Source organism: Canis lupus, chromosome 26 (assembly GCF_011100685.1).
Source record: "Canis lupus familiaris isolate Mischka breed German Shepherd chromosome 26, alternate assembly UU_Cfam_GSD_1.0, whole genome shotgun sequence".
NCBI lineage: Eukaryota > Metazoa > Chordata > Mammalia > Carnivora > Canidae > Canis > Canis lupus.
In genome coordinates this window covers 38,138,275-38,161,433 of record NC_049247.1, presented here as the reverse complement: position 1 = coordinate 38,161,433, position 23,159 = coordinate 38,138,275, and the positions used below count along the sequence as shown (strand labels likewise).

At 36.0% G+C, this 23,159-nt stretch overlaps 1 protein-coding gene across 1 annotated transcript in view; it reads right to left on the bottom strand.

Annotated features, from left to right (window-relative positions):
* PTEN (phosphatase and tensin homolog) overlaps positions 1-23,159 on the bottom strand; it is an 84,112-nt gene that overhangs the window by 40,939 nt on the left and 20,014 nt on the right. The window contains exon 2 of the mRNA NM_001003192.1: positions 18,878-18,962. Coding sequence (NP_001003192.1) covers positions 18,878-18,962 — 85 coding nt within the window. The remainder of the gene's footprint in view (positions 1-18,877; positions 18,963-23,159) is intronic.

Below are 23,159 nucleotides of genomic sequence, written 5' to 3'. Positions count from 1 at the left end.
ATATTGCACAAAATAATACTGATTGGTCTAGTAAACAGAAATACACTAGAAATGGCAAATAGGCATCTAGGTGGTGGTGGTGGTGGTGGTGGTGGCGGCGGCGGCGGCGGCCGGAGTGGCTTGTTGGTTTGCAAAATCAAGGCTATTAAAACAACATCCAGGTTAGAGGCTGGGGAAGAATAAGAAAATGATTAGCAATATCTACCATCAGTCAGGAAGAGAGAATATGTAAAACTTTTCACCTGCTTTTGCCATTTCTGGAAAAAAAAATTAATACAAATTTATGGGTAAAATTCAGTAAAAAGCAGAATTTAAACATTATAAATTACTTTATAGTATGTAAGTTTATTGTAACCAAATTACAGGTGTTAAATAAGCTGGCTCTTAAAATCTTTTTATATTGATCTTCAGTATTAAGGGGTCATCTATTATAAATTTTCTTGTAGTGGCATGCATATACTTTTGACTATTACAGAGCATCTGGAACAGGAATGATCTTCTTGCTACAAGCAAATGTAAAACTGGGCAAAATGTAGGAGGTAACGATTTTAGGCACTAAACAGAAGGCAGCACAGGTTTGTGATCTTTCAGAATAAAGAAACAAGGTAACTCCCATGACTGCCTTACTTTCAGTGTTGAGGCTCTCTTCTGACACAGCAGAAGGCAACAGAACAAATGGAACAAAGGTTTCACTGAGGTAAAAGGCAGAGATTTGAGTTTGGGGTGTTAAGGCAGCTAAAGTTTGTGGAACAGAATAGTAGAGAAAAGGAATTGAACAGGAGAGCCTCAGAAGTCTGCAGAGAAATTCACCTCTGGTCCTTGGCCAAGGGTTGGGATGCATATATGCAGGATCTGAAAGCATAATGGAGAGGACACCAGAGATAGCAGAGCCAGGAGGAGACGTTTTGGCCCAGCCAGAATGGACAGACTTCATTTTAAGGACTCCAGGTATTCAGCTGAGACCCCAGAAAGGCCACACCTTAGAACTGAGGATCATGCCCTAAGACAAAAGACAAAACTGAAATAGGCCTGCCTTAACAAAGAAAAACCAAGCCTGATGAAACCAGAAGATTAATCGTTAATTTAAAGGACTGCCAAGAGGATCCCTGGGTGGCTCAGAGGTTTGGCGCCTGCCTTTGGCCCGGGGCGTGATCCTGGAGTCCCGGGATCAAGTCCCACATTGGGCTCCCTGCATGGAGCCTGCTTCTCCCTCTGCCTGTGTCTCTGCCTCTGTCTTTCTCTGTGTGTGTGTGTCTCATGAATAAAGAAAATCTTAAAAAAAAAAAAAAAAAAAAAAGGAAACAAGTGGATTCAGTCACATTAAAAAAACCCTACACAACAGACAAAAACACAGTAACAAAAAGAAAATAAATAAATAAATAAATAAATAAATAAATAAAAATAAAGGACTGCCAAAATGAAACTCAACAACCTTAAAGAAAGTAACAATCCAGACTCCCTACAATATATCAGTCATGACATTCAACATACAATTAAAATTTATTAGACATGCAAAGCAGAAAAACATGACCCATAACCAAGAGAAAAAAGCAGTCAATACAAACCAATTCCATGATGAATCAGATGTTGGAATTAGCAGATAGGGATCTGAAAGTAGCTATTATAAATACATACACGAATGTAAAGGAAGATGATTACAGTAAGTGAATGGATGGAGAGTCTCAACAAAGATACAAAAACCATAAAAGACAGACATTCTAAGCCTCACATGTTCAGTCTGGAAAGAAACATCTACTCTTTTAACAGAAGACTGGGGACTGCAGATGTGGCCAACTGCGTTTTTCAAGAATGACTGCATCCTGCATCCCACATCCCACATGGCTCTCCATTCAACCTAACTTTAACACTTTTCCCATCGACGATTTTTCAAGAGCTAAGAGATAATCCACTGAAGGGCTTTTTGTAGACTAAATCTATTCTAGTGAATTAAATTCAAGTCTTACGTTAAAGCTTGAGAGTCATTCTGTTTCTTGAAGGCGAACTGGTATATCTCTGCTTGGTGCCAATACATAATGATACAAAAGCTTATATTATTAGAGCATTAGATTATTTTCAAAAGCTTGGAGAATTGATAAAAATTCATCTTACAAATATTTATCGAGCACTTCTGTGACAAGCACTACTGTAGATACAGTGTAGTACTGACAACTACAATCATAATAACAAATGCTCCTAGCAGTTTGAGAGAAACCCAGAAGCAAAAGCTCTTTAAGGTACCTCATTCAGAAAAGAGCCTAAGAATACTGGACAGTCCCTACTAATCCAAAAATAGATAAAAAAGAAAAATACAAATTTGAAAAGAAAAAAAAAACAAAATAATTGCTTATTTGCTACATTTTTCTGTAGCTAACTCACTACTTGGCACCATATTTACTTCTGCTGTATTCATGTTAAATTGAACTTTGCTCTTAGAACTCCAATATACCTATAGCTGCTACTGCTACTACTAAAACATGAAGTTGGGTTGCTGCTTTCCTTTTCAACACAGGAGTCATCTTTGCCTTAATCCCATTAACACAGGCAAGCTCCAAACATTCTAATCCGTAACTATTTTCTCCTAGTCATCTTCAGGTTGACAAACTTAAAATCAGTTATATATCCAATACAAGTAAAATATCTTGTTAAAAATGCACTCAACACTTGCCTGCACAGTACTGCCTTCTCTCTTACCTCAAGATAAACAAAAAAGCCAAAGTATGAATTTTATATTAAAATCTGATCAAAGACAATGATCCCCCAGTCGGAAAGAAAATCTCTCTCAAAAGAGGAATAAAACTAGAGAGAAAAGAAACAGCAGAGGAAGTGAACTATAACCCATTGAAAAAAAATTCAGAAGGCTGTTACTATGAATAAAAAACTGCCAACCATTTCTCCAAAGAAGTTATATCATTCTGCACTTTTACCAACATGGATTTGCGTTCCAGTTGATCTACATCCTTGCCAACCCATTAGCCCCTTAAGTTTTAGTAATCCCAGTAAAATATGAAAAAGTGCCTCATTATCTTACAATTTTCACTTTCCTGATGACTGATTTTGAATGTATTTTAATATGCGTATGTATCATTTATGTATCTTCTCTTGTAAAGTTTCTGTTCAAATCATTTGTCCTTTTCTTCATGGGGTTGTCCTCTAATGAATTTGTAAAATTATCTTTATATTGTGTTGAACTCAAGATACTACATATTTCAAATATTTCTCCCAGACTTGCTGTTTTTTTATTTTATTAATGATGTCTTTCAAACAACATAAGCTTTAAATGCTGATTAAGTCTAACTTGTGAATTTTTTTTACATAGTTAACTCCCTATGTACTAAGAAATCTTTGACTAAACCAAAGTCTGCAAAGATTTTTTTTTCCACAAAAATTTTCTTCTCTGTTTTAATCAATTAGTTCTATAGTCTTACATTTTACTTTTATGCTTCTATCTACAATCTGTCTGCATGTAACAGGAGATTTTTTATATCATGAGAAGTAGTCAATGTTCATATCATTTTTTATACTGACATGCAGTTGTTCCAAAGCCATTTGTTAATATGAGTATCCTGTTCCCTGTGAATTCTCTTGGCATCTTTGTCTAACAATGTATGCGTTTTCCTGTAATCTCTATTTTGTTCCATTAACCTAAATACATATACTTTTTTTTTCTTTTAATAATCTTATTAACCTAAAGACCCAGCAATTCTTTTCATGGATATTTAATTTAACCAAAAGAAATAAAAATATATGTCAACAGAAGTCCTGGACATGAATGCTCATAGTAGCTTTGTTCATAATAGACCCAAATTTGTAACAACCCAAATGTCCGTCACAGGTGAGTGGATAAATTATATGATAACCATACCATGGAATACTACTCTGCAATAAAAAGAAACAAGTTACTGATGCAAGCAGCTACCAGGGTAATTATGCTAAGAGAAAGAAACCAGACCAAAAAAAGTACCATACTATGTAACTGAATTCATATAAAATACTAACACAGGCAAACACTTAACTACAGTTAAGATTTAGAAACTGCCTAGAACCAGGGTTGGAGGACTGACTGCAGAGGGCCACGAAGAAAACTTTTATGGCAATAAAAATGTTCCAAATCTTGACTGCGGTGATGTTCACATGGATGTATATACATGTCAAAACTCACTGAACTATATACACTTAAAGTGAGTACATTTTTACCGCATATAAATTATACCTCAATAAAGTTGATTTTAAAAGTAATTTGAACATAACTACAAATATGTAAAATGCAACCCACCTCAAAATATGTCTAATGTATTTTGCTTAATACTAGAGATAGCAATAGAAGGAGTGTACCATCTTCAGGAGTGAGAACTTTTAGAATGAAAAGCAAAATGACACTAAGAATAACAGCACTGCGAAATAGAACTTTCCACAATGATGAAAATGTTCTGTATCTATGCTGTGTAGCACAGTAGCCACTAACCATATATAGCTAGTGAGTACTACTGCAAATGAAAATCAATGAGTAAACCTAACTAATTTAAATTTAAACATAAATACCTCTATGTAGCTAATAGCTAACATATTGGATAGCACAAGTCTAAAACAGGTAGATAAAAAATCCAATAGACCACAATACATATGTCTTAATAAAGTAGTGGAAATGGGTATATTCTTGGAAGAGGGAATAAAATTGAAATAGGAAAGATACAGTAATAACTGGGACTTAACAACAGTCAAAATAACTACTAAAAATATTTTCAACTATGTGCAGTTTTCTAACAAATTCCTGATATGTTTGATTAATTTTATCAGCAGATTAATAAAATAAAGAAGAAAACTAAAACTCTGGAAATATTTCTAACCAAGAATGAGGAACAAGTTTGAGTGGAAATGCCAGGAAACAGGGAGAAAGTGTTCATATAATTTTAGAGTTCACGTCAGACAAGGAAGGAAATACTGGCATAGTTAGATATGATACAGATCAGTAAAACAAATTTCAAAAGCTTCATTTAAATAACAGGCTATGAATTCATAACTCAAAATCTAGAAAGACTACAGAGAGACTTTACAAACTAAAATTCTATATAAACAATCACAAATGATAGTAGCTTTAAAAAGGCAAGTGAACAGAAATTATCTTAGAAAACCAATCAATACAGCTGCAGAGAATTTACTCACAATGTTCAGATTTAAAAGGTTCACAACCAGGAAAAAAGGGGGTAGGGGAATAATCCTAGATGAATACAAGAGAGCGTAAATAAAAGGACATAAAACTGGTAAAGACAAAAGAAAGGGCTTGGAGTGAGGAAAATGTCTGGATCAAAAAGAACATTAAATGAGGTAGACTCCACAGAGTAGACAGCGGTATGACACCAGAACCAGAAAACAAGCAGAACTCCTTAAAAAAAAAAAGTGTAGGAGCCACTAAATTCCCTTTCACTTCCATCATCCCTATCCAGGAGAATGTTGCTTTCATTTAATAACTCAAGAGTGGGTTTGTCTGGATTAAGAGTGTTTCAAAACTTGCTACTTAAGCAAGGTTATTTCTTAAAGAGTATTCATTCCTTAACAAACAACTATCAACAAAATCTTTGACATTCCATGATTATACATATTAGTAAAGCATATAGTTAGCAATCAGTAATTCAAAACAGGTAATAAATACATCAAGCTCTTTGTAACAGCTGCACCTGAATCTTACAGGTATAAAATTCAAAAGACTAGTGAGGTGGGGCATTATAAAACTGTCTGAACAAAGAATACCACTAACTTCCTTATTTTTCAAAGAGTTCATAAAAACCATTAAGGAAAAAAAGATATGACCAATAAACATCACAAAGTTACTTAATCTCATAATTAAAGAAATGCGATGAAAAATCAAATTACCAATAAATGCAAAAAGTTTTAAGCTTGATAGTATTCAGTTTGCCAAGACTGTGAACAGGGGAAAGACATTCTCAAACAAGTTGGTAAGAACACAAAATAATACTGTTTTTGAGGGTAAAAATTTAATCCATGGACCCATTGGTCTCAGCAACTCCACTGCTAAGAATTTACCTTCAGTAAATACTTAAAAAAGGACACCAAGATACATGTGTGAAAATGTTTATTAGAGTGCTATTTTCAATAGTAATAAAGAAATAGCCTAAATGTACATCAGAGGGGACTGTTTACTATGGAATGATAAATAAAATGGAATAACAGCCAATAACAAAATCAGTTCCATCTCCATGCCGGTATGGAAAATTCCTAAGTATGTTAAATGAAAAAAAGCAAGATGCAGAAGAGCATGCAATATGTTCCCATCTATTTTTCTTTTTAATTTTTATTTATTTATGATAGTCACACAGATAGAGAGAGGCAGAGACACAGGCAGAGGGAGAAGCAGGCTCCATGCACTGGGAGCCCGATGTGGGATTCGATCCCGGGTCTCCAAATAGTGCCCTGGGCCAAAGGCAGGCGCCAAACCGCTGCGCCATCCAGGGATCCCCCCATCTATTTTTCTTAAACAGTAGATAAAAGATGGAAATAATATCTTAAAGAACACCTGTAAGTTTTAAGTGTAGGTATCTTTAGGAAGAGAGTCTGAGGATAGAAGATATAAAGTAAGAGAAGTTTGTAGGAGATCTTCGTCCTCCTTAGGCTGCCCAGCATCCAAAACCATTCTAATCCGGAGACAGTTTCAAGAGACGAGAAGCAAATACTCCCTTCCCCATCTTTCTCCTCATGTGTGCAAGCATAAGACCAATCAGGTCCTCCTGCTCTGGACAGTGAATCCCAGGTGGTGAACAAGCAAGGTGCAGAGGACTCAGATCCCTCAAAGAGATCTCCAGAGAGCTGAAGGCTTCCGAGCACAGTCACCAAATGCAGTCATGGCAGGAGTACTTTGGACACTCAGTATCCAAGCAGCAGTGTCCTAAGCAGAAAGCCCTTACTGTAACCTCCTGATCAGGCCTTGCTTCCTTCAGCTTCTGCAAATCCTTCCAAGCCTGGTTCTCTTAGCTATAAATTATCTAACATTTTACTTTTTCTTTTTTTATTTATTTATTCATGAGAGACACAGAGACGGAGAGGGAGAGAGAGACAGAGACACAGGCAGAGGGAGAAGCAGGCTTCTATATTATATATAATATATATAATCTATATATAAAATCTAGGTTATATATTCAACTATATTTTCCTTGAGTTGTTCTGCTTTATTTTGTTTTTTGCTTTTTGGGTTGTGGTTTTTGTGTGTGTGGGTTTTTTGTTTTTGTTTTTGTTTTTTTTTTGAGTGAGGTTTGGTAAAATACTTTTTGTGCTCCCTTAAATATGTGAACTTTACAATTTCTTATCTAGCACTTTGGGCAACAGTGAGACTGGCAGGAGAATAAACAATCTATTTAAAAGAAAATATCACCGCATTTTTTAAAAGGGGGGAGGGTAAGTCCTCTAAAGAACTTGAATATTACTTAGGAAAACATTCACCATGGCTGCCCCTCCCACTTCCTCCTCTCTCCTCCCAAGGATTTCATGCCCACAATTGGCTCATTGCCTTATAAATTTGATACAATGGAACAGCAGAAAAAAGCAAGAAAACAGCACTTTCCAAAGGGAAATGGGAAAATTTAACTGTAGATACTTAGAAAGTAGACTAAAAACTTAGACAAGAGCAAAGAGATAATACCCTCAAAATGTGGGAAATCTAGAACACAAATCTAAGGCAACTTCAAATAATTTCAATATATAAAACTCAGAATTCATTAAGACAGCTGTGAGAATAAATTCTTTATTTTTTTTAGAAGTTTTCACTTTCTTCAAAGAATTCCTATGAACTAGTTCTAAATAAGCTGAAAAGTTACATTTTAAATTATTTTTGTCAAAAATATATAAACATATATTTCAAAAGACATATAAAACTTGTAATAAAAACTCAGCTGAGGGAAGACAGCAGCGTAGGAATCACCAGGAATCCATCTTTGCACCTAGACAACTGTACTGGTATAATCTGACCCGTGTAACTATTCTGGAACCCTGAGTCTATTCAAAAGCTTGCAGCTTCCAGGGGAAGGCTGAGACAGTAAATCACAGTCAATTTTAGTCAATTTCAACTCTTAGTAGGAGCAGCTACCCACCCACGCCCAGCGCCCTCAGCTCCCAGCAGGCAGCCACCACACATTCCCAGCACAGTCTGCACCAGCTTATGGGACCTTGTACTCCAAATATCAGAGATCTGTTCTGATCACTGACTCCTCTGATTACAGACATGCAGACACAGAAGCAGGCCACCATTGCTGAAATCCCCACTTTAAGGCTTCCAGGGGACTTTAAGATCCAGAACCTATTTTTTTTTCCTTCATTTACCTCCCTTTTTCCTCTTTTGGGAGCCAGGCATTTAAGACATGACATCCATGCTGGTGTGAACGTAAGTTTTCAACTCTTTTGGGTAAACAAAGGGAATTCAACTGCTCGATTTTACGGAATAGATTTTGTTTTGTAAGAAACCACCAGCTCTCTTCCAAAACGGCCATACCATTTTGCGCACTGTGGCTATTTCACAGACTGCCGTTACCAGAGTTTTGTATGCATAGGATTTCACCTATATGACATTCTAGAAAAGTCAAAAGGATAGAGATAGTAAAAACATCAGCAGTTGCCAGAGGCTGGGGTGGGGGTGGGGGTATAAATAGGCAGAATGCAGACTAGTGTGAGAGCAGTAAAACTACTGGGTATGCTCCTGTAATGGTGGACACATGTCATTAAATGTGTCCAAGCCCATTCGACACACAACCAAGAGTGAACCCTAATGTAAATTATGGATTTTATATGATAATGATGTGGTCAGTACAGGTTCATCAATTATGACAAACAGATCACTCTAGTAGAGGGCAATCATAACGAAGGAGACTCTACAGGTGTGAGGGCAGGGGGCATACGGGACACTTTTGTACCTTCTACCAAATGGAGCTGTGAAAGGGAAATGGCTCGAAACACTAAAGTCTATCAAAAAAAAAAAAAAAAAAAAATTTTCAAGCAGCCCCGGTGGCTCAGTGGTTTAGCACCACCTTCAGCCCAGGGCGTGATCCTGGAGAACCAGGGTCAGGTCCTGCATCGGGCTCCCTGCATGGAGCTTGCTTCTCCCTCTGCCTGTGTCTCTGCCTCTCTCTCAATCTCTCTCTCTCTCTCTCTCTCTCTGTCTCCATGAATAAATAAATAAAATCTTTAAAAAAAAAATTCCACACCGTAGTTAATATGATATGCGATAGTAAAAGACAAAACCTTTCCTTCAAGGTCAGTAACAAAACAAGAAGTCTACTTTTGCCACCTCTATCCAAAAACGCATCCATATTGCAAAGGAAGAAATAAAACCATCGCTGCAGATGACATGTTCTTATATGTATGAAACCTTAAAGATTCCACAAAAAAATGGTTAGAATAAACAAATTAAACAAAGCAGCAGCATACAAAATTAACATGTAAAAATTGGTTATATCTCTATGCACTAACAATGAACAATCCAAAAAGGAAAATCCCATCCATGATTAGCTGAAAAAGAGGATCTACGAATGAACTTCATCAGAAGGTGATACAGAGAGAAAACCACAAAACACTGTTGGAAAAATGAAAGACCTAAATAAATGGAAAGACATTCCACATTCATGGATTGCAAGACTTGATACTGTCAAGACTTCAATACCACTCAACAAAATCTACAGATTAATGATATTCAAAAATTTCCAAAACTTTTTTTTTTTTTTTGGAGAAAAAGAAAATGCATCCTAAAATTCATATGGTCTCTCAAAGAACCCTCAATGGCCACAACAATCTTGAAATAGAAGAACAAAGCTGTAAGACTTACAATTCCTGATTTCAAAAAGTTACTATAAAGATATAAAGTGTGGTACTGGCATGAAGATAGACATATTTGGCAATGGACTAGAATTGAGAGCCCAGAAACAAACTCTTGTATATATGGCCAAATAATTTTTTGGTAAGTATTCCAAGACCATTCAATGGGGCAAGGACAGTCTTTTAAACAAATGGTGCTGGGAAAAGTAGCTATCCACATGTAAGAGCATTAGGTTGGACCCTTATCTTACACCAAAAAAAAAAAAAAAAAATTACTAAACAGGGATTAATAATGATCTAAACAAAAAAGACTGAACATTACAAAACTCTTAAAAGGAAATATAAAAGCTTTATAATACCAGTTTAGCAATGGTTTCTTGGATGTATCACCAAAGGCAGTCAACAAAAAACAGCTAAACTGGACTGCATCAAATTTTTAAACATTTTGTGCATCAAAGGACAGTATCAACAAAGCAAAAAGGTAACCGACAGAATGGGAAAAATATATGCAAATCACATTATCTGGGATTAATACCTAGAATATATAAAGAATATATAATACCTAGAATATATAAAGTCCCAGAACTCAACAATAAAAACATAAACCATTCAGTTTATAAATGGACAAAAAACTTAGGCATTTCTCCAAAGATACACAAATGGTCAAATAAGCACATGAAAAGATGTTCAACATCAACAATTATTATGGAAATGCAAATCAAAACCACACTGAGGTATCACCTTACAACTCTCAAAAATGTCTGGAATCCAAAAGACAAGAAACAAGTGTTAGCAGGGATGTGGGAAAAAAAAGGATCCCTTATGTACTGTCAGTGAGAATGTGAATTGGTGCAGCCACTGTGGAAAACAGTATGGAGGTTCCTCAAAAAATTCAAAGTAGAACTGCCCTATGATTCACTAATTCCACTACGAGGTATCTAACCAAAGAAAATGAAAACACTAATTCAAAATGATACACACACCCCTAGTTTACTGCAGCATTATTTACAATATCCAAATTATGGAAGCAGCCCAAGGGTCCACTGACAGATCAATAAAGAGGAGATAATACACACACACACACACACACACACACACACACACACACACACACACACAGGAATATTACTCAGCCATTTAAAATAAAAAATGAGATCTTGCCATTTGCAACACAGATGGACACAGAGGTAAGTCAGAGAAAGACAAATACCATACGATTTCACTTATAATGTAGAATCTGATAAACAAAACCAATTAATACACAAACAAAAAGCAGAAATAGACCCATACAAAGGGAAGCAGGTATGGACGAAATGGGTGAAGGAGAGCAGGAGATAAAGGCTTTGTCATGGGGATGAAAAGTACAGCACAGGGAATATAGTCAACGGTATTGTAATAGTGTTCTATGGTGACAGATGGTAGTCCACAATGTATAGAGTTATCCAATCACTATATTATAAACCTGAAACGAATATAACGTGTGTCAACTATATTTCAATTAAAAAAAAATTATGTGGCAAATATTACAAAAGTAGAATCCCCAAAGACCAAAAAATCGCTGGTCATTTTCTTGGTTCCTCTGGAACTTGCACTAAACTTGTCTAGACTCAAAAGAGGAACAGAGGGAAGGAGGGATGGAAAGTCTCCTAGTAGGTGGTCAAAAATGTAAGACACCTGAGTGGCTCAGCTAGGTTGAGTATCTGCCTTTAGCTCAGGGAGTCCCAGGTTCGAGTCCCACATCGGGCTCCCTGCATGGAGCCTGCTTCTCCCTCTGCCTGTGTCTCTGCCTCTCTCTGTGTCTCTCTCTCATGAATAAAAAAAAAAAAAAAAAAGTAAAACTGAATCTACTAGATGCTTAAATAGGCCTTTCAGAAGGGAGACTGTAAGGCCTCAAATTTAGACTTTGGAAGTGGTCTCAAGATAATTACAGTCATTGTAAACATGTACACTAAAAGTACTGATGTGTCCAATGTGCACATTTTAAGCACCTGTTTCTAAAATCCTCTTTTAGCATTTCTTCATTTTTTTAAAACACTGGGCCTGGGTACATGAGAGTGACCAAGCGGTTAACATGGATTTCCCAGAGTTCTGGTTCCTAGCAAATGAAGCAATTATCAGCTATCACACTCCAGAAGTAAAAAGAATGGGAAGATCTTGGAAAGTTTCTAGCTAAAATAAGGGTTCTTTATGCTTCATCTTGTTTTGGGGGAAGGGGCTTTGCAGGAGAGGTCAGTTACCAAGGCTCATAGGGAGGGGTAAGTTTCCCAGGTCTCTGCTTCTATAGCTGACATGTGCGATTTCCCCAAGTTACACTGGTTTAAAATAACGATGGAGCAGGGAGGGGGAGAGACACACAATGAGATACACTTCATACCTATTAGGATGGCTCTATTAAAAAAAAAAAAAGAAAGAAAAAAAAAAAAGCCCAGAAAATAACAAGTGTTGATGAGGATGTGGAGAAATTGGAACATTTGTACTTGCTGGTGAGAATGAAAAATGATGCAGCTGTTGTGGGAAACAATATGGCAGTCCCTCAAAAAGTAAAACACAGAATCATCATTTGACCCAGCCATTCCCATTTCTGAGTATGTAACCAAACAAACTGAAAGCGGGGCCCTGCACAGATACTGATACACCTATGATCATACCAGCATTATTTACAATAGTCAAAAGATAGAAGAAACCCAAGTGTCTCTCCCTGGATGAATAAACGGAATGTGGTATGTATGTACAATGGAAGAAAATGTGTCCTGTGAGGCCACAACATGAATACATAATGCTAAGTGAAATCACATGCTATGCTAAGTCAGTCACAAAAAGACAAATATTGCATGACTCCACTCATATAAGGTACTCAGAATAATTCCATACACAGAGACAGAAAGTAGAACAGTGGTTGCCAAGAGCTCAGAGTAGAGAGAATGGAGAGTTACTACAACATTTCAGTGTGGTAGGAGAAAAAAAACGTTTTAGATGTGACAGTGATGACAGCTGTGCAATGCAAATGTACCCAACACCACTGAAGTACACATTTAGAAATGGTTAAAATGGGGACACCTGGGTGGCTCAGTGATTGAGTGTCTGCCTTCAGCCCAGGCCGTGACCCTGGGGTCCTGGGATCGAGTCCCGCATCGGGCTCCCTGCAAAGAGCCTGCTTCTCCCTCTGCCTGTGTCTCTCATGAATAAATAAATAAAATCTTGGCGGGGGGGGGGGGGGGTTAAAATGGTAATTTTAGGAGCTCAGTTGATTTCAGCTGAAGTCATGATCTTCTCAGGGTCATTAGATCAAGTCCTGCATCAGGCTCCACACTGGGCATGGAGCCTGCTTAAGACTCTCCCCCACCCCCACCCTTTGTCTGTCTCTCTGCCCCATGTCTAAAAAAAAAGGGGGGGGGGATTTTATAGTATATATTTTATATGTATACATATAATCTATATATATAATTTTACCACAATAAAAAAAATTCATTTTTAGCTCTATTCATCCTCAAACCAATATCCTCACTTCTTCCCCCAAAGTAATCATCCTCAACTACTCATTTATTTTTTTCCTGGATTTAATTCAGCATTTCTATGTTATACATACAACACTACTTCTTGAAGATTTATCAATTACCTGCATAGCTTCTGCCACAGTAGATGAAGCCTACAAAACCAGTACCATCCCCACTTTTTACTTCTCTTATTCCTAACCTTAAATGGCAATACGACGATTCTGGGTTAGGCCATCCAACAGATGTTAGTTATTTGCTTCCTATGCTAATTCACCTATTTTTCAAAGAATCTATTTCCCCAAACATTTCAATATCCATCTATCAGTTCAATTTTTAATTTTTTTCCTGAAGCCCTCTTTCCTACTGCTCCCATCAGAATTGCTTGCTCTTCAGCTTATAACACAGTTGTCATCTCTCGACTTTTCTTTGTTGCTTCTGAGTTGGATCCACTGTTTACCAAAGCCCCTTCTCTTTTCTTTCTTGGTTTATTCTCTCATTTTGTTAGGGTGCACTGTATGGAAACGCTGCATGGGTACATATTTTTTGGTTGTTCTTGCATGTCTTTCTCTCCTACTTTTGCACTTGATTGATGGTTTGGCTGGATGCAGAACTCTAAGCTGAACAGAGAACTCGTACAGCACGCTCCTCCATCTTCCATCTTTAACTCTTAGGTGCTGAGAAGTTAGATGTCATTTATATTCCTAATCCTTCCTAAATGATCCTGCAAGCTTTTGAGACATTCTCATCATTTCTGGTGTTCCTAAAAAAATTTCATAACTGCCTGGCACTGGCCTGTTTTCATTCATTCCGCTTGGCACTATATATCTCTTTTCAATCTGGAAACAAATCTTAAATAAATTTTCTGGCATATGCCTAAATATAGCATCTACCTCTGGCATATACATGTATATGGTACATTTCATCTTCTGATAGATATGGTTACTAAGAAAATCAGCTTGGGAAAATGACAGACTGGATGTGACCCTTACCTCACTATTATCAACTGCAGCACTTGGGGAAGGTAATCTCTATTAAACCATATATGAAATGGGGACATGAAATGGGGACAGGTGTACGGTAGAGATTTTTAATACAACGACACATGTAAACTGCTTTTGCAACAGCAGCACATGCATGTGAATAAAGTACAATGTTACCTACCTATTATTAAAATTTCAAAAACTGGATTGGTATAGATACTATAAACACTGTCCAATCCATTAAGGTTCTGCTATTTGTAATAGAACTAATAGAAGTGGGAGGCAGCCAATGGGTATAGGGTTTCTTTGGCGGTGATAAAAATGTTTTGGAACTTGAGAAAACTGATAGCTGCAAAACACTGAAGATACAAAATGTCACTGAACTGTTCACTTTAAAATGATTAATCTTATGTTATATAATTTTCACCTCAATAAAGAGAAAAAAAGGAAGGACACAGAAAGGCAATATGAAGGAAGAAGTCAAAAGTTGTTGAAAAGGGAGACTGGAATTGATACTTTTTCCTGTAAATTACTGTGAAATTTTCCTCTATATACTCGCTTTTTAATTCTTTGAACTAAGTAGCCAATAATGACAATGTTGGGAAGACAAACACTTTTCCTTTTGTATCAAAAACCAACATGTTAAATAAAGTTGATTGAAAGATCAACATATAATTAAGAAGATTATTTGAAGCTTTTTCAAGAAGAAAATATGTAAAACAGGAAGTTGGAAGATATATATATATCAATAAAAAAGCTAATAGTAAAGAAGATGATGGATTAATTCATAAAAAAAAATCACAATATATCAGAAGACTAAGCTCTAGGCATTTCCTTACAATAAATAGGGCAATCTACCCAAATCTCAAATCTTTCCAATAAAAAGGGAAGTAAACTGTGTGCTACTGATTGCAGAGTAGGGGGAAATACTGTTATATCCATCCACCTTTTTTCATTTTCAACATTTCCCAAACTGCAAGGAACACTGTTTAGAGAAATGCTATTCAATACAGTACAAAAGAAAACAGAGAAGGGGTGAGGGAGAGAGAGAAAGAAAAAAAAAAAAAGGAACAGGAAAGCAGCATATTCGAATTTCACTCTTGAGAGATTCACAAGACACAGCAGTGTATTAAAGGTTCTGCAGTAAGAAAGCCAGTTCACTTCTATGAAACCTACATCTGTCTGATTTATTAAGTACAGAAGAGTTCTTAAGCTATATGTCTGTTAAACACATAATGCATCATTTTGTTAAAGACTGCTTTGATTTATCCCGATAACATATAAATTAGGGTAACTTCAATATTAGCCCCAGGGATAAGATTACCACACATATCCAAGAATAATCAATTACCTGAATAAAACATTGTTTCAAATTACCAGCTAGTCAGAGCAAGAGCTTAGTGACAGTAAAGGAGGGGGAGAGAAGGTGGGTATAAGAGGAAAAGAAGAAAAACAATCTGGGAAAAGTTAGCTCTTCAACTTCCCTTGTTGAGATGTCCTTGTCCTTGTCCTGCCCTGTCAATTCTGATTATTAAACAAAACATTTACAGTTTAGATAGTAAAAAATTTCAGCTTAGTTCACTTCTCCCCCACTTTTTGTTTATTTACATTAATTCCTGATCCTAGGAGGTAACCTCAAAAAGAGAGGTTAAATATTTGTCACCTGAGTACCTCAAGTATAAAATTTCACGTTGCCATAACAATCCATATCCCAAAAGAGTTGAATACTGCATAATTTAAGCATAAAGGCATTTGCACTTTCAGTTTCTTTTACTCAAAGACATACAACACCAACAAAATCTGAACCTGGCACAGCATTTCTTGTTTGGGGGGAAAATCATAGAAAAAACATGGATTTAGAGAAGGAAAGGTAGTTTTAAATATTCTTTAGCTATCCCAATAGGGGGCAGCCCAGTGGCTCAGCGGTTTAGCGCCGCCTTTGGCCCAGAGCGTGATCCTGAAGACCCGGGATCGAGTCCCACGTCAGGCTCCCTGCATGGAGCCTGCTTCTCCCTCTGCCTGTGTCTCTGCCTCTCTCTCTCTGTATCTCTCATGAATAAATAAATAAAATCTTAAAAAAATAAATAAATAAAAAGACATCCCAATAGGTAGGGCTAAGGAAAATCCAAATGGAAATACCTTTGTTAAGAGAAAACTGGTAAGGAAATAAAGACACGTTTTTTCATTGAGATGTTATCATCTTTGAACCAAAAAGGAATCACTACTGATTATTACTACTGTGTCCAATATTGTGGGAACCGATCAAGGAAATCAATCATTTAGGTACTAGAGACAGTAGTACTTAAGTCCCTTGGAGAGGTTAATCCTCACAGGAAAATTACCTGAAGGTTATTTATTTTATTTTACTTCATAGGGAAAAAGCTACAGCTACCTTTGTGGTCACTGTTCATCCTTTTTCTCGTAATAGAAGCGAAATGGAGTGAGCAAGTGAAGCCAACCTCACTAGCCATAAATCCCCCCAGTCAAAAAATGGGGGAGGGCAAGACAAACTAAGCATATCACAGCTATTACACTCTTATAATTCTTCATTATTTACATGCTACTGCCATTGCCATTACCATAAGGGTCACAAGATCAATTGGTTAAATAACATTAGCTAAATAACAAACCATATTCACAAACCTTTTTTAAGGAGTAACATTTGAAAAAAATCAAAAGCTAGCTAAAATAAACTAGACACACTAAAGCAGACAGAATAAACTTCAACCCTGGTTATTGATAGCAAATTAAATGCATGAATCTCAATTCAGAGGCACAAAGGTAGGAGATACTAAGTCAGAAGATGACAGATCAAAACACTTCCCAGCACAGTATTTTCTTGGTGAGATTATTATAGTCTAAGGTCTGAAAATGAAATGTGTAGATCCAGAAACCAAAATTATTAATAACCGAAAAGACAATCAATCACTTTCAGTGACTTTTCACTGTCATAAGAGAGCAAAGAGCAGGCAAAGCACGACCAGCCCCCAGGTTAACTTAGCACAAGGATGCCCTTGCAGTGACCAGAAAACCTGTCCTCTACCCACAGTATTCATACTCTTCTTTCCATACGAGTACTAATCTGATTTGGTTGAATTAGTACTCGGTTGAATACAGAATTATACAGTAGTAATACAAAAGAGATCAACCTGTAAAACATTTCATCTAAGTCATAAGGAGGCCTGATTAAACACTCCTGCGCCACAGCAGAGAATACATGTGCAGTGACTGCACTGCTCATTTTCCAGATTCTCCCATCACTCTCGATTCAAAATTTATGCCCCTCATTCTGTTTTCCATCCCCTACTGCATTTTCTGTAGATGTGTATCACCACTGACGAAGCTGTATCATGGATCTGTGATGTTACCCATCCTTCCAACTGTGTCCTGCCCAACCATGAGAAGATACATTTATTTTCCTATTTTCACACTCTTAAATAGTACTTCTGACAGACCCATGTACCTATCATTGTAACAGAAACTACAAAGAAAGTAGTAGTTTGGGTTTTTCTGTAGTTTTTGTAGATACTGACATTGAATAATTCTGAACAGAATATAAACACTAAAACAGTCCGACTGGACACAATACTGCAAAATGCAAATATATACATCAGTTCAAAGCAAACTAAAAAATTAACCACTTAGAAAAACAACTTATGGCTAGCTCATATAAGAATACAGCTAGGCTCATATGCTTAGACAACTATTATAAAAGGATTCTACATCTGCATAATGCTTTGCAAAGTGCTCTCCCATTATGAAAACATTAATTCTCCCCAAATATTTAAATTGAAAGTCTCCAAGAAAGAGATTTCTGAAAGAGGATAAAGGATATAATCCAAAAATATAAACTTTAAAAACCCATTAAATTTTCTGCTGACATTTACAGTTAATTTTTCATGCATATATATTTTTGCTTTGGAGTGAGAAAATATATTAAGACTGCACAACAGATACAAATTCCTTCTCTCATAAAATATATCATGTACTCAGGTTATACATGTATTAAATCATTTAAATCAGCCTTGAAAAATACTGTTTTGAATCAAGTAATAATTATACTCAGAAAGTTACCCAAGTTTATAAAAGAGACAAAGTCAGGCTTTCATTTGTCCAGCAATTCCTGTCCAGATCCTCTGTACAAAATACTTCTTCAAATGCATGGTATACTTACGGCTCATTACAAACTGTTCTATGTAAAAAATAGATGGTATCAGTTATCTCTACCTTAGAATGAATAAATTTAAGTGAATGAATCCACTCAAGGATTCTAAACCTAATCCCTAATTCTGAAATAAAAGACACAAATCATAGTGCAATGGAATCCAGGAATTAAAATTAACTTGGTAAGAAGCGTTGAAAGGAGTCCACGAAACCGTATCACATACACCTGATCATGTCAAAGGTTCTTATAAATGAGTTGTATCCCACTGAGGTCCATTAAACAAACAGAAAGCAGTTACAGAGCACCAACATAATAAAAATAGAGTTTACATCTCATAGTACATCATTTTCCACGATTTAGAAATCTTCTCTAAATGAAAATACAGCATGAATACATCAATATTTGAAACAGAAAATAATAGTTCTTACCTTACTACATCATCAATATTGTTCCTGTATACGCCTTCAAGTCTTTCTGCAGGAAACCCCATAGCAATAATGTTGGGATAAATATCTGAGTACTTAAGTTAAGGAAATGTCTGAAATATACAACAATGCAAACTAACATATACATGTGGTAAAACATGAGCTGATTTTAAAAATTAAACGGTTGTCCAAGGTATTTATAAACCACCATATGTAATTAAGAAACACAGGGGAGTACATAATTCCAAAAACAGATCCTCAAAATAATCATAAGGCAAAATAATTTTCAAATCCCTCTACCTAGTACATTAAAAACACATTCAAGGGAAAAAGCAACTTCCAACGCTTAGACATGGGTACCTGAAAAACAAAACCACAGAGTTTATAAATCACAGAACTGAAGTCACCTTGGGACAAAAACCAAGCATCAAAATAAAAACAAAAATAGCTACACAACTACTCATTTTTCATAGTTATATACTGCACCACAGCACAGAGAAAAAGAATTAGGAAGCCAGATTTAAGAGCTGGCTATGCCTCCATCCAGTTGTATAATTTGGACATGTAACTAAACCTTTTTAGCCTTCAATTTCCCATTCCATGCAATTAGGCTGAGACAACCACAGTGATCTCCTCCAAGTTCTTGGTATTTGTGTCTAATACTGAACTAAGGTAGAAACTTACTCTCATTTACTATCAAGGTAGTCAACACTTAGCAAGCCGTTCTATTCATTTATGTTACACACTACAGTTGGCATAAAAACAAACTTCTGTGCTCCAGAAGAATCTGCACCAAACTAACTAAAAAGAAACCATCACCAAATCTACATTCCTATGCATTTTGTCAATCGTAGCAGCTCTCATTTCTTCTTGAGTGCCATCATCCCTCTTTCTAATCTCATGATTTTGAGAACACAGACCTTCCCAAATAACCAAGCTAATCTGCCTCAAGCCTCCTATCAACACCATCCCTGAAGTTCTCCACCTGCCTACTCCTGGACCCCCACTCGTTCTTCAAATACAATCCAAAATTCACTAAATCCAGTGTCTTCTTCTAGATCTTATTTTTTCACTTCCTGCTGCATTCACATTATTGAGCTGATTTCAGTATTAGTTTCAATCCAAAAATAATTATCAGGCTACCGAAGGCCTTTATTTTAGTATTATTTTTTAAAAGGTTTTATCCATAGTTTTACCATACAGATTGGATAGACCTAAAAATATTTTAAGGGAAAAAAAAAAAAACCGACATAGAACATCATACACAGTATGCTAAGTTCTGTATTTAAAAAAAAAAAAAAAAATGTTCCTTTTGTATAAAATGAAGAACTCTTACACATATAGTTGCTTGAATTTGAACTTCTCAACATACACGTGCATGTGCACACACACACAGATGATAACTGAGAAACGAATAAAGATGATTGCTTCACAGGGAAGGAGAGGCAAAGGGGAGAAGCATACACTTAAAAACAGCAACAAACCGGATTAAATACCAAATTGATAACCAGGAGACAGGGCTTATCTTACAGGAGTTATTTGGACATTGCAAGTTTACTGTACTTCTTGGTAGGAAGCACTCTAAGAACAAAAAGAACTACAAAGAAAATTTAAACTTCTTCTGAGAGTTTGTTTTTACTAATTTCAGTGTTGATATCCTCAAGCTTTTTTCTATATTGTAGAAAAAACTGCTAATTATGCTAATAATTTTAAGATTCATGATTACAGGTATAAAAGAGATACCATTATAAAATCAAGAAATCAAGTAAAAACACTAAAACATCATCATGAACTCATGTTTATAAGAATTTATGTTCTCTAGGTGTTTTCACTGACCTGGCCTAAAAGCATGTCAATCCCAGCAGCAAACAATCCCTGAATGCAGATTTCATCTCTAATATATAATACACTAAAAGATACTAAACTCCTTGGAACAACTGATGCCAGGTCTGGGGCAGGAAGATACAGGAAGATCTTTCTGTGCCAGAAGACAAGGAAGGTATTCAGAGATTAATGGTGTCTATCAGACAGATTTGGAGCTAACAAGAAGACATCCCAGGGCCTTGAGTTGTAACAATCTGAGTATCAAAGAAAAAATTTAAATGGTAGTAAATTAAAATACCCTAAATAAAATTAAAACCATTGAGTCTATAAGGATACTCAGAAGAAAAAAAGAACTAAATCTTTTTCATTTATCACCCTTTTGAAGTGGCTATTTTAACAGTTCTTTCTTTACTTTGAAAGTAGGTAAAGGGGGAGATTAAGTATTGATGCTACTTTTCCTGTAGGTTCTGTATTTCAGGGCAACCAAATAGCCCCATTTCATAAGGGTAAAGATCTACTTTACAGAAAAACGCCAGTTAATAAACACAAAAGAACAGAACTTTAAAAATGGTATTTTGCAACCCCTAATAAAATTACTGATTTAGGCAAAGATGAACAACTGGTTCTACACCAACAGGTGACTGGATGATGAACTTTCTTAGAGAAACAGTAACACTGAACAAAATACTTTCTAATGTAAGGAGACAAATACAACTGAACAGCAGGCAGAAAGGGCCACCACCACCCAATTTCAGGGGGTCCATCACCATCACCAAGAAAATTACATAGAGATCCTATAATACAATACAAATACAATACAAAGGACACAGCATCATCTATAATAACTAAGGTATCTTCAATCTGAGAATCCACCAAGCATTTAGATATAAATTTTAATTTACAATAAATACAATAATTTACAGTAAATAAAACAAAGAAAACAAGCTAAATGACATGTGAGAATTAACTGGACAGATTCAAAAGATCTGTAGCACATGACCCAGTCTCTGCTCCAATGTCTTTTAAAAAGGCAAGGAGGGTAGCTATCATTGATGTAAAGACTTAAGCATTCTATGGGACGCCTGGGTGGCTCAGTGGTTGAGCGTCTGCCTTCGGCTCAGAGCATGATCCCAGAGTCCCGGGATCGAGTCCCCATATCAGGCTCCCTACCATGGAGCCTGCTTCTCTCTCTGCCTGTGTCTCTGTCTCTCTCTCTCTCTGTGTCTCTCATGAATAAATAATAAAATCTTCAAAAAATAAAAAGACTTAAGTGTTCTAAGGAGCCAAGTTCATAGGTACAGTACTATTTTGGATATTGCTCTGGACAAACCGGCCATAAAGAACATTTTTGAGCCAACCAGAGAAATTTGAACATGATCTGGGCATTAGGTGAGATGAAATTTTACTGACATGGAAAAGCAGACATTACTGACAAAAAAAAAAAAAAAAAGGTTTCAAGAGAGAATATACAGCATTATGCCACATATAATGCATATATATCCATAATAAACATGTAGACGAAAAGATCACAAATAATCATGTATAGGTGGTGGAAATATATATATTTTTCTCATTTTTGTCTTATATTTTCTGTTGCTGATACAATGCACCTGCACTATTTCTAAAACATTTTTTGAATTGTTTTATAATTATCTACAAGTCTATTTACTGTCATGACAAAATATTGTCTTGTCCCTCATGACTTAAATTCAGCTCTGTATATAGTTTTAAAAAATGAATTTCTATCAAAATGCATATATGTATATACACATACACACACACACACACACACACACACACTCTCATATAACGATAAAAGACCATGTAATTTTTGTCACTTTAAGAGTACAGAAATTCACCCCCAACCTCAAAGGGTTCTTTTACTATAAAGGCTCTGAAACTCTTAGGATTATCATTTTTAACATTACAAATAATAGCTGTCATCTATTATTCTCACATGAGAAAGTAGTTCCACCTAAAAATGTAGCTCAATTCAAAGACCTACGTTCAATTACCAAAATGTTTTAGGTAGTATGTCCATTCATGAGAAAAAAAAAAAAAAGAAATTGGAGGTTCAAATTAAGCCTGTAGCAGTATTAATTCCTGAAAGTGAATAATCTTTACCTTGTAACTCTGTCTTGGGAGCACCAACATATAGAAAATGAGAAATAACACTCAGGAAAAAAATGAGGCAACAGTAAACCCAAAGCAGCTGCCACCAATCCAGAATTCCTACCTAAGAAATTATGAATACATGTCAGTCAAGAATATAAACTGGTCACCCAAGTTTTTCTTCTGAGCAACAGAGAAATTTTTTATTCAAAGAAATAACAATTACTGCTACTAACAAACTTTCCAACTGAATCCTTCATTTCAGTGAAGATGCTAGTAAGATTTTAGCCTTGCAGAAAAGCACAGTAGTACAAAGCCCCTGGAAATGCAGTCATTGTAACTGGGACTA